Source organism: Peromyscus leucopus, chromosome 9 (genome assembly GCF_004664715.2).
Source record: "Peromyscus leucopus breed LL Stock chromosome 9, UCI_PerLeu_2.1, whole genome shotgun sequence".
In the NCBI taxonomy this organism is placed as follows: domain Eukaryota; kingdom Metazoa; phylum Chordata; class Mammalia; order Rodentia; family Cricetidae; genus Peromyscus; species Peromyscus leucopus.
In genome coordinates, this window is record NC_051070.1 from 57,845,138 (window position 1) to 57,857,142 (window position 12,005).

Genomic DNA, 12,005 nt, shown 5'->3' on the forward strand with positions numbered 1-12,005 from the left:
TGAGTACCAAAGCCGAGACAGGCCTGGGCACACCACGGTGACTGACCGCCTGGTTTCGCCCCGGGTCTCGTTTCTAGCTCGGAAACGATCCCCCTGGCATATCCCCCGCCGCCCCTTCTATTGATCGGCCCCTGGCTTTCTGCTTGGGCATCCCTTCTGCAGCTCCTCGCAGAGTGGCTTATTTGTCCTCTCTTCGAGCTCTGTTCAAGGTGCCCTGCATTGCAACGGCTGCTCTCTCATCTCCTCAGCTTCTTGGGCTCCTTAGCCTAAGAACGAATAGGTTTATTTCTTACAATCACAACCTGCATCTACAGGTTCTGTGTTCTCAGGCTCTACCAACCAACCACACACACACACACACACACACACACACACACACAAATGCTAGGAAAAGTTATCACAATATTACTGACACACATGTAGCATGCAGCCATGGTTGTATCCGTATTGAGCATCTGTGCTGTCCTTTTTAATCACCGTACAAAGACCACAGTATAACAACTACTCACATTGTGTTAGGAATTACAGTCATTTAGAAATGATTTAATGTATGGGAAAGGCTGGGGACATAGCTCCCTGGTACCAGCTTGTGGATGAGATCTCGGGTTCAATCCCCAGCACCTACAGAGATAATAAGTGGGAGGAGCTAGGGACATTAAGAAGTTGGTAGAGTGCTTAACCAGTACTCACAAAGTCTGGGTTTGATCCCAGTGTCTCACAAACTGAGCGTGGTAGTCCACCACGCCAGTAATTTCAGCATCAAGAGGTGGAGATAGAAAGATCAGTAGTTCAAGATCATCCTCAGCTACATAGTAAGTTCAAGGCCAGCCTGGGATACATGAGACTGTCTCAAATACAGGTAGATCAACAGAAATAAATGGGGGAGCTATTTGGAATATTGCATATGAAAACAGTGGGTTCTTTGCACATAGGACACCTCTACAAGGTCCACTGTGGTGTTTGTGGGTGTCCTAGAAGCCAGTATGTTCGTCCAGAGCCTTGCAACCTTCCCCCCCCCAGAGTCTGTGTCCCCTTTTCCAAAACGGAACAACCGTCTGGCCAACTAAACAGAAGTGAGACTATGAACCTCCGTGACTGGAACCTCAAAGGTGACTCAGGCCCACCTGGCTCACCCCCATGCTCCAGAACCCCAGGCCCTGTGAAGGGAACAAAGGATCTGCCTTCAGCCCTCACGGGGCCCCTAGTAGACGGCCCACACCAAATTGGCAGCCATGGCCCTCTGCCATCTTGGAAACAGATCTTTCATGCCTCTATTGGGAGGGCCAAGGGCTTCGTAAGGGAGCAGAGGCAAGTTCTCCACACAGAGCCCTGCCCAAACTTCAGGTTCATGAAGAAAATAATCAACTGCTCACTGTAGTAAGTAAGTCTGGGGTAGTTGACAGGCTGGAATAAATAGCTGAAAGATAGCCACAGACAACATGCAGTGGCTGGTATAGGTAAGCCCTTCTTCACCTTGATAGTTCTCCGTCCAGACAATTCTGGTTCATATTCCAGAAGGGAATAGTGGCAGACTCCAGCCTGGCCCATTCAAACAGGCCCAGAGTCTAACTGGCTTCTGACACAATTAAAAGGTTCCCTGGGAAAAAGAGAGAGGCAGGCGCAGCTGCAGACCACGCAGCGTCTCCATCTGCTCATGGCTGCTGGGGGCTGACCATGAGGATACAGGATCCAGGAAGAGGACACTTTTCCTAGGGGAGAGACACAAGATCTCAACGTGGAACAATGCTTTTGTAGCACCCTAGGTGGCACAAATGAGGTGATTGTTTGTTTGTTTGTTTGTTGTTGTTTTGAGACAGGGTTTCTCTGTGTAGTTTTGGTGCCTGTCCTGGATCTCACTCTGTAGACCAGGCTGGCCTTGAACTCACAGAGATCCACCTGGCTCTGCCTCCTAAGTGCTGGGATTAAAGGTGTGTGCCACCACCGCCCCGCAAGGTGATTAGATTGTTTTGTCCCTACCCATCATTGGGACACACACCACACACCACTTCATTCTGTACCGTCAGTCTGGGGCAAATCGTGTTCTAAATCGTGTGTGTGTGTGTGTGTGTGTGTGTGTGTGTGTAAAGAATTGTCTGGCATCACAATGGATGGCCGTGTTTGCCATTCCCTTCAATTCTGCACAACACATCTAAAATAAACGGCTTACAGAGGAAGGGCTTATTTTGACTGCTGGCATCAGAGCTTCAGTCCCCGGCCACTTGGCTGCACTGATTCTGGGCCCATGCATGGCAAGGGAGAATAGCATGGGGAAAGCCGAAGCTGCTCCCCTTGTAGCAAACAGGGCAGAGAGCAGGACAGGAAGGGGCCAAGGACAAGACAGACCCTTCAAAGTACGACCTCTGGGACCTACTCCCTCCAACCGGTCCCCACCTCCTAAAAGCACATTTGGTATAAACGCCTCAATGAATTAACTCACCCAGGACGTCAGACCCTAATGATGCAATCACTTCCCACCTGAGGACCACACGGTCAGCGCATGAGCCTCTTGGAGGGCTACTTCATACTCAAACTATAAAAGCAAGGCCTGCTTTTCTGTTTTGTCTTCCTTAGGCAACTTTGCATCCCAGAACAGCAGTTTCTGGGACACTGAGATGGGTACATGGGTAGGTGGTTTAGTGCAGAAGGCAGTGTTGTGAGGTAAGTCCACCAGAGATGACCACACGGACACTCCAAAAGCCAAAAAAGAAAGTCATTATTGCTAGCTGGCGGCTGCATAGGGAACTTGCCCAAATCATGCAGCCCTGAGCTTTAACAGCCCTTTTTGTCTTTCATGCAAAAAAACCACGTCCTGGTTGTCACACTTCAGTTAGCGAGAAGCAGAACTACAGAAGCCAGAAATCAAGGTCAGCACATTTAAGGACTTTTCTGGAACTATGGACTAGGTCTTGGATGGATTAGGTCTTTGTTTCCATGGTGGCAGGCATCGGGGCCTGTGGGCTGGGTTTTAAGATGGGAATGGTGCCTTTAACATGGCGTCGGTTGTGTTAAGGGCTGGGGGCCTGTTACAGTAGCACTCAAGTCTTTGTGGCTAAGCAACTTTGTTTCCTTTTCCAGTTACTCCAAAGCTCCTTTAAATTGCTTAGATGCCAATTGTAACTTCTCCAGACATGTATTCTATTGTTGGGTTGGTGAGGGGTAGGGGGCTGATGTGTGCGGAGGCCAGAGGACACCTTTTAAGAGTCAGTTCTCTCCTTCCACTGTGGGTTCCAAGGACTGAACTTAGGTCATGAGGCTTGTACAGGAAATGCTTTCACCGGCTGAGATCTCACTGGTCCCAGACCTGTATTCTTTTCCTCCATGGTACTGGCTATTTTCCATCAACCTACCCAGACTTTCTGCTCAGCCTTGCCAACTCTGCTCTCTTACCTCAGGAGGCTGGCAGCTAAGGGCTGAACCACAAGGATCTTTGCCTCTACTTCCAGATGGGGTTTGCCAGGAGTGTGGAAGGGTGTTAAGAGAGAAGATTGGGTATCGGCCGCCTCCCTCCCCACATTCCTCTGCACCTCGAACACATCCTGTCTGCCAGCCTCTCTTCCAGGGCCACAGCAGAAGCTGGATTCCGAGACTTCCAATCTCCCTTCTCCCTTGGTCTCTTTGGCCCAAAGGATGATAAAGGGTCTCACCGCTGCCCCCTCAATAGCATCCCATCTCCTAATCCTGCCCACAGTATGTGTTACTGGTTGAACCATGCCCCCTACAGATCCGCATGCTGAACTCCCAACTCCCAGTGTCTTAGAATGAGCCTGCGTTTGGAGACAGAGATGGATGGGGTTAAGTGAGCCATTGGAATGGTCCAACAGGACCTAGAAGAAGAGGGTCCTGTGAAGACAGGGAGAAGATGGCCAGTGGAGAGAGGAGACCTTGGCGTTACCTGCTGACATATCATCTCAGACTTTCGGTGTTCAGACTGTGAGCAAACACATTTCTGTTGTTGAAACCTGTGTTGTCTGTCTGTGCTACAACCCCAACATTCTAAGCATCTCCTTTACCAACTACTCAAGGAGGCTTGGGGGTGTCATTTTCTTCTGGGACCCTGACTTGCCCAGTATTACCCATGAGGCCATTAGACATCCCTTCATCAAACCCAACCTATCCATTGGCACTTGTTACCATTTCTGCCATTCATTCTCTTGTCTTGAGATACAGTAGACCCACAGGACCACTCACAACAAGGTACTTAAACCAAAAGAGTTTAATGGAGGACTAGCTGGAATCCAACTCTCATCTGTGAAGAATACCTTGTCGTTTCTAGAAAAGTCCTGTTCCATCCTTAAGTCGGCTTCAACTCTGGCGCCTCTGAGGGGGATGACTGAAGCCCAGGGTGTTTTGGAAAGTGCTCCATGAGAATCGTAGCTGCTGCTTCAGGATCTGAGGGTCCCGCTGGCAGATGAAGAGGCCAGGCGAGACGAACTGGAACTGTTGGATGGGAACTCAGGGACATCTAGGGAAGAAAAAGTACCATTAGAAGGAAGGCTATTAAAGTGTCTAAGGAGGTCATACAATTAAATGATATGATGCAACGGAATGAAGTCATGAGGCAGATGAGGATTTCTAAAATTTCCTGCATCACTCCCATGCAGATTTCATAGACTGAACTATATAACTAGTAAATCTTCACCCTCAAAATAGCGCACACACACACACACACACACACACACACACACACACACACACACACGAGGGCGCTGAGTTCATTCTTCAAGAGTCACCCTCCTTGGTTTTTTGAGACAGGGTCTCTCAGTAGTCTGGGGCTCGTCAGTTAAGCTAGGCTGGCTAGCCAGTGAGCCCCAGGGATCTGCCTGTCTTGACCTCCTCAGTGCTGAGCTGATAAGTACACACAACCATGCCTTGCTTTTCACCCAGGTGCTGGGGGTCAAATTCAGGTCCTCATGCTTATAAGACAAACACTTACTTTATAGACTAAGCTACCTCCCCAGTCCCCGCCACATTTTATTTGATCCTCAAGAAAATCATGAGATAGAAAGGGAGGGAGGGAGGGAGAGGGGTATTCACCATCTCCATTTTACCAGCCAATGAAACGGAGGAGAAACAGGCATGACAGCTGCAGGCCACAGTCACACGGCACAGTGTCACAGCTGGCTCCAGAGACCTCTGCATCTTAGACCAGGGAACACCAGCACGGTCCCCATGCCTTTCACTCTACTCATATGCATGCACCCTGGGGAACAAGGCAAATGGCCCAGGTTGACAATCCAACCCCAACTCACAGTGACCACAGATCTCTCCTTGACATCTGGTGGTGTGCAGGAAATGGAAGAGGGAGGAACAGAGAGTTAAGAAGATAAGACCATCTCAGCTTGAGGCCATAAAGAGTGAAGTGCTTTATAAAGTCAGCCTTTGAAGGCAGGCACTCGGGAGGCAGAAGCAGGTATGTTTCTGTGGATTTGAAGCCAGACTGGTCAACATAGTAAGACCCAATCTCAATAAATTAAATTTAAAAAGTTTGCCCTAGAGCTAAGCATGATAGTATACATCTATAATCCTGGCTGTCTGAATTTAGAGGGAGGAGGGCTGCTGAAAGGTCAAGGCCAGCCTGAGCTACACAGTCCTAGACTACCTGACTCCAAACAAACAAACAAACGGTAAATAGTGTGCCTCTACCTTGGCTCCAATTGCACAATGATGAAAGACGATTCCAGTGGCCGAAGCCCCGCCCCCACCCCCCAATCCTGGCAGATCACTGTGGAATCATGAATCCATGTTACACCCTGGCAGATGTGTGCAGGCTTCCTCTGAATCTTGGAAAAATCTCACTCTAATTTTCATTGACTCAGAAGCCAGTGATTGGTGTGACTTGCTGTCCCCCTCCAGCTAACTTGTCCCTTCACTGTCCCTCAAGGACGAATCATGTAGAATGGTCCTGCTCCTCATCTCTGACCTGCCTGAATTCCTTACAGCTAACTCATCCTTCAAGGTCCACCTTCTCCTAGAGGCTTGAATGTCTTTTTTTTTTTTTTTGAGACAAGGTCTCATATATAGGCCAGGTTGGCCACTTTGAACTCTTGATCCTCCTGCCTCTGCCTCCCGAGTGCTGGGATTACAGGCGTGTATGACTACACCTGGAGATTCGAATGGATTATATATGTGTTCACACACATGTACATGTGGAGGCCTGTCGACCTCAGCTATTTTCCTCAAATGCTCTCCACCTTGATGTCTGAGGCATGGTCTCTTGTTGGCCTGGAGCTTGCTGATTCAGCTAGACTAGCTGGCCAGGAAGCACCACCCACGTCTGTCTCCCCAGAGCTGGGGTTATGGGTAGGATGAATGTCTTAGTTAGGGTTCCTATTGCCACAAGCACGGCAACTCTTAGAAAGGAAAAACTATTTAATTGGGGGGTTTACAGTTTCAGAGGTTCAGTTCATTATCATCATGGTTGACATGGTGGCGTGCTGGCAGACATGGTGCTGGAGAAGGAAGGAGTCCTACATCTTGATTTGCAGGCAACAGGAAGTGACCTGAGACATTGGATGTGGCTTAAGCATATTTGAGACCTCAAAGCCCACCTCCACAGTGACACACTTCCTCCAACAAGGCCACACCCACTCTAACTAAGTCACACCTCCCAATAGTGTCACTACCTTTGGGGGCCATTTTCTTTCAGACCACCACACTGGGATTGCAGACACAGGCCAGCCACCACTGTCAACTTTTATTTGGCACTGGCTGGGTATCAAACGCAGGTCCCCATGCTTTCACAGAGAACATTCTACTGACCGAGCCATCTCCTCAGCCCTGTCATTGTGTTTTGGGACTAACATTTCTCTGTATAGCCCAAGATGGCCTTGAACTTATAGCAATCCTCCTGTTTCTGCCTCTCAAATGCTGGGATTACAGGTGTGCATGAGCCTGCCTATCGTTTTGTTTTGTTTTTTCAAGACAGGGTTTCTGTGTATAGTTTTGGTGCCTGTCCTGGAACTCACTCTGTAACCCAGGCTGGTCTTGAACTCACAGAGAACCTCCTGGCTCTGCCTCCCAAGTGCTGGGATTAAAGGCGTGCGCCACCACTGCCCAGCAAGCCTGCCTATCTTGAACGCTTTCACTTTCTGGGGTTCCTCCATCAATGGGATCCTAGAACATTTCTGAGTCCCCTAACTTCGCCTTGACTGCTTGTTCTTGCACATCAGTATTTATCTCTGTGAGTCTTGGTCTCCCTGCCTGCAAAGCTGGGGTCCTGCACTTCACTGGTTCCCCAAGGGCTGTCTACAGAGGTGCAGAACATATTGGATGGTGATTCCCCCCCTCCCCGAAAAGTAGCAAGTGGCTAAGTTCAAAGGGTCAAAAGGTCAACATTAAAAGTGGGATGAGAGCATATAACCTTCTCTCGTCTGACATTTTCAGTACTGTCTTAAGATTCCGATTAGTCTGCTCATGATCCAAGATCCTTAGTTCAAAGCCAACCTAGGCTACATAAAGAGTTCTAGGTCAGCCTGGGCAACTTAACTAAACCTTATCTCAAAATGAAAAATAAAAAGAGAATTGGGGACACAGCTCAATGGTAGAACACTTGCCTAGCACATGGGAGGCCCTGGGTCCAACCCTCAACACCACAAAGAGCAAACCAACCAACCAAGGATAGAACCATTGTTTCCAGCTGTCTGCAGATCCACCCAGGGCAAGAGAACAAACTGGAGTGTTCCTTTGTGCCCTGTCGGGAACAGTACAGACAAAGCTCTGCCTGCTGGATGAGGACGAGGCCGGCTCTTAGGATAACAAGAATGGGCTCGTCCCCGTCACCTGTAACACTTGCAGTTTAATCCTATTACCGAGCCCTGCTTATCTGTCACTGAATTTGAGGAACCCTTTGCTCCTGAGCCCGGGGCAGCCACAGGCCTGGGCAGGCTCTTCGCCACTCTCCTTCTTCACGGGGGCAGGTCCCGGGAGCGCCCCTGCCTTGTTCTCCACAGCAGTTGTCACCACCCCGTCCAGACTGTGGGCTTTCTCTTTCTTGCAGAGAGCAGTTCTGGGAAGCTGGTTTTCTTATGTGTTCTCCTTCTTGTCCTGGTTCCTTCAGTTTAAGACCCACTTTTTGTTTTGTTTTGGGTTTTTTTGTTTTGTTTTTGGTCTGCTTTGGTTTTTGGGTGTATGTGTGTGTGTAGGTTCACATAGGTGTGCTGGTGTGCATGCCTTTGTGTGCACACGTGTGTGCATGCAGGTATGTGGATGCACATGTGGATGCACAACCTCCAGGGTCATTTCTCAGGTGCCACGCATCTTGGTTTTTTGAGACAAAGTCTCTCAGTGGCCTAGAACTTGCCTAGTGAGAGAGGCCGGGAAGCCCCCGAGGTCGGCTTGTCTCCACCCTCCCGGCTCTGGGATTAAAGAGTCTACCGCTACGACCAGCTTCCCCCACAAACACACCTTACATAGGTGTTGAGGATCAGACTCAGGTCCTTGTGTCTGCAAGGCAAGCATTTTACCAACGGAGCCATCTCCCCAGACCCAGTTTAAGACTTTAATATCTGCTTTTTGCTCTGTGTGTGTGTGTGTGTGTGTGTGTGTGTGTGTGTGTGTGTGTGTGTCTTAGAGGCACAGTCATATACACTGTAGCCCAGGCTAGCATGGAACTTAGCAACATAGCGTAGGCTAGTCTCAAACTCATAGCGATCCTCCTGCCTCAGCCTCTCAGGGGATTACAGGCATGAGCCACAAAATTTAAGAGAAAAACAGGGATGATAAATAAAAGAATAAAAACCTTAGAGTGCTGGATCTTGGTTTGCAACATCTGACTGTGGTTGAAATAACTAGAAACGCCCCTCATCCCAACCCCAGGGCTCCCCAAGCCTTTTCCTTCCTACTGATCTTGGCTACCTCCCCCTGAGACCCCTGAAGTGTCTACCTTCTCAGACATAAACTTAGCAACAAGGACAATTTTAGGAAGGTGACGGAAGTCCTGATTTCACGTGGTTCATTTGATCCCTGAGCACCTTAGGTCGAATCTGTTTGAACTAACCCTCCCTCCTCCGTGAAGCTTCTTCCTTAACGGGCGTCTCCAAGTGGGCCTCTGAGATTTTTTTCCCCTTCCTTTAAAAAAAAGAACTTCTTCATTGTTTGCATAGGCTACATTTCTGCATAATTTAACACTCAAAAGATGAGAAAGGGCTCAATGAGATCCCTCCATTCATCCCCTCTCTTCCCTCTTACAAGGCCAACCAAGGTTATCTGTTGCTTTATCGCCTTCTAAAGATACTGTGTGCATTCACAATGTTCACGATAAATACAGGTACAAATGCACACAGAAAACACAAGCGTTGCTCACGGGAACACAAGTGCACATGCCACACACATGTCAGCACAAAACCACAGGGTTAGTTATTGTTCCTCTCTCTTGATAACTCACAATGCACGTAATTTATTTTGATCCTGTTCACCCCCTATTGCCCTCTCTAACCCCCTCCTACTTCCCCTGAACCCCTCTTCTCCTACTTTTGTGGCTTTTAAATTTTTTATTATTATAACTCTCTAATGAGTGTTTACTGAACACGGGTAACTCACCAGCGGCCACAGCACTGAGGAAAAATGAATGACTCCTGTTCCCCACCCCACCCCAGCAGCCACCAATGCCAACAGCTCCTCAGCTAACCTGGCACTTCACCAGCCCATCCCCCACTCACAGTGGAATGGTGAATGGGCCCTTCTTGGGCAGCTGACCACAGCTGCTGTAAAGTCCAGGCTTTCAACACGGACTCGCTGGAATTGGCCTACTTCCTGGGCAGCTGGTGGCTACATCATCATGGCTGGATCTGCTTCTCCATCTGCTCTTCCCCTTGAGTCTGGCTCTTCCGTTCAGGCCTCCTCTGAATGGTCCACTGGGAGACCCACGAGTTCCTCAACCCTACCATGTCTGCTGAGTTTTCAGACTCAGTGAATGAATACTGACTGGTACAATGACCTACCCCGGACACCTAGTTATTTCTTCCCTAGTTGGGAGTCTTTCCCCTCTAGCCTATGAGCCTCCCGAGGGCAGGAACTGAGTCTTATCCTAGTGGTGTCCCTAGTGCCTCGTCTAATCCCTGCAAAGCACTTGTTGAATTGACGAGACCCCTCCTAGTGTCTCCTTTTACTGCACAGCAATGGCCGCAGCAAGGAGACTCTGAAATAACACAGAAAATGCTGGTGCTAGGCTGGATGCTGGGAAAGTGCGTGAGAGGACCCAGAGGCTGCTGAAGCTGACAGACCCAAGAAATAACAGTGTCCTCGAAAAGCGACAAGCAAGAGACAGCCTGTATGAATAAGTCAGTCCACAGACCCACATTTTTTATCCTGTAGCTATTCTTTTAAAAAAATTTTTTCATGTATGTGCAGCCACCTGGAAATGATCAGCCATACGAACACCACCATCAGAGAAGCCCAGGGACCCATGAGGAGAGTGACAGCACTTAGTGAGTACGGAGAACGAGGAAACACAGCGCTAAGCATAGTACGTAAGGTGTCCTAGGAGCTCTTCCGAAAGCCAGCGGCCACCAGTGTAAGTACCTGGAATCAGACGTTCATTTGTTCACCTAATCTTCCCAGCACTTCTGTAATGTGTGTGTGGGGGGGGGGGGCGCAGAAAGTAAAGAGAGTGGCAGAGCCGAGCACAGGCCTGCATCTGCAGTCCCGACTGCTCAGGAAGCTGAAGCAGGAAAATCACTGGAGTTCATTGGTTCGAGGCCAGGAATGAGATTCCGAGTCAGAGGGACAGCGGGGACATGGCAGATCTTCACTTTGCAGAAGGCATCTCCACCCGCTTCAGTGTTTGGGAATTATATCCCTTCCATATTGTACAGGGTGATAGGTAATTCTGTGTCTAAATGTGGATTATTATTATTTGGAAATCATAAAAGCAGAAGGTTTTTTGCGTGAGTCACGTAAACCGGGATGATCATCAGTGGTGACCGTCCATGGAGATGAAAGCTCACAGAGAGGGAGGAATCCTCACTGAGAAGGAGGTCCTTCTGGGGCAGGATCCCTGAGGGGTGATGGCTGGGCCGCCCTCCCTGCTCTTCGGTAAGGAAGACCCCTGTTCTGTCTCTGCTCTGGGCAGGACCCTGCTTTGGTCAGCACCATGAGAGAGGGTCCTCTTCACGCCCTGTGTCTGGGGGAGACAGGACGTGTTAGGGAGAAACCATCAGCACCGCCTGAACATGCCTCAAGCATGCCTTTGTCTGGTTATCTTGAGGCAACCGTCAGCTGCGGAGGAAGATGAGGCAACTTAGCCAGGGTTTTGAAATTTTAACCCAAGACTCCAAGTCTGTGCCACTTGGCCATCCAAGTAGGTGAAATAAAGCAGACATGTTGCAAAATATGCATGGGCCATACAATCCAGACATCGGCATGCTGACTCCTGCTTCACAAGAGCCATTATCTCAGCACACCGTCTTCCAGATTTTCAGTGAAGCCTCATATTATCAAATGATACACACACACACACACACACACACACACACACACACGCACGCACGCACGCACACGCACGCATGCACACACACACACACACACATGCACAGACAAGATATATACACACAGACACATATACACAGACATACACAGATACACACACAGACACATACACACACACACATACATACACACACACAAATACATATGTATACATACACAAATACATAATATACACATACATACACAAATACATAATATACACATACATATACAAATACACATTCACATACACGTGTGTAATACATGTGCATATACATAAATACACATATACAAACATAAACACACAAATTCTCAAAATTCATAATACACACAATATACACACACAAATCCACATACATGCATACACACAAACATACATATACATACATATATATAAATACAAACATATACACATTCATTAACACAATACATATACATACATACACATGTATGAATGCTTCATGAACGCTAGGCAAGCACACTGAGCCACAGCTGCCCACTTCACAGGGCAAAGCAAAGAGGAAAGGAAACTGGGGTATAGC

At 48.5% G+C, this 12,005-nt stretch overlaps 1 protein-coding gene across 3 annotated transcripts in view; it reads right to left on the reverse strand.

Annotated features, from left to right (window-relative positions):
• Positions 1-4,195: 4,195 nt before the first annotated feature.
• Fbxo16 (F-box protein 16) overlaps positions 4,196-12,005 on the reverse strand; it is a 52,320-nt gene continuing 44,510 nt past the window's right edge. For 2 of the 3 annotated variants that reach the window (XM_028890012.2, XM_028890010.2), the window contains one exon: positions 4,196-4,462. In XM_028890012.2, the coding sequence (XP_028745845.1) occupies positions 4,292-4,462 (171 nt within the window). In that variant the 3' untranslated portion in view covers positions 4,196-4,291. Of the gene's footprint in view, positions 4,463-5,249; positions 5,276-12,005 lie in introns of all 3 variants that reach the window. The other variant, XM_028890013.2, reaches the window with a different exon arrangement.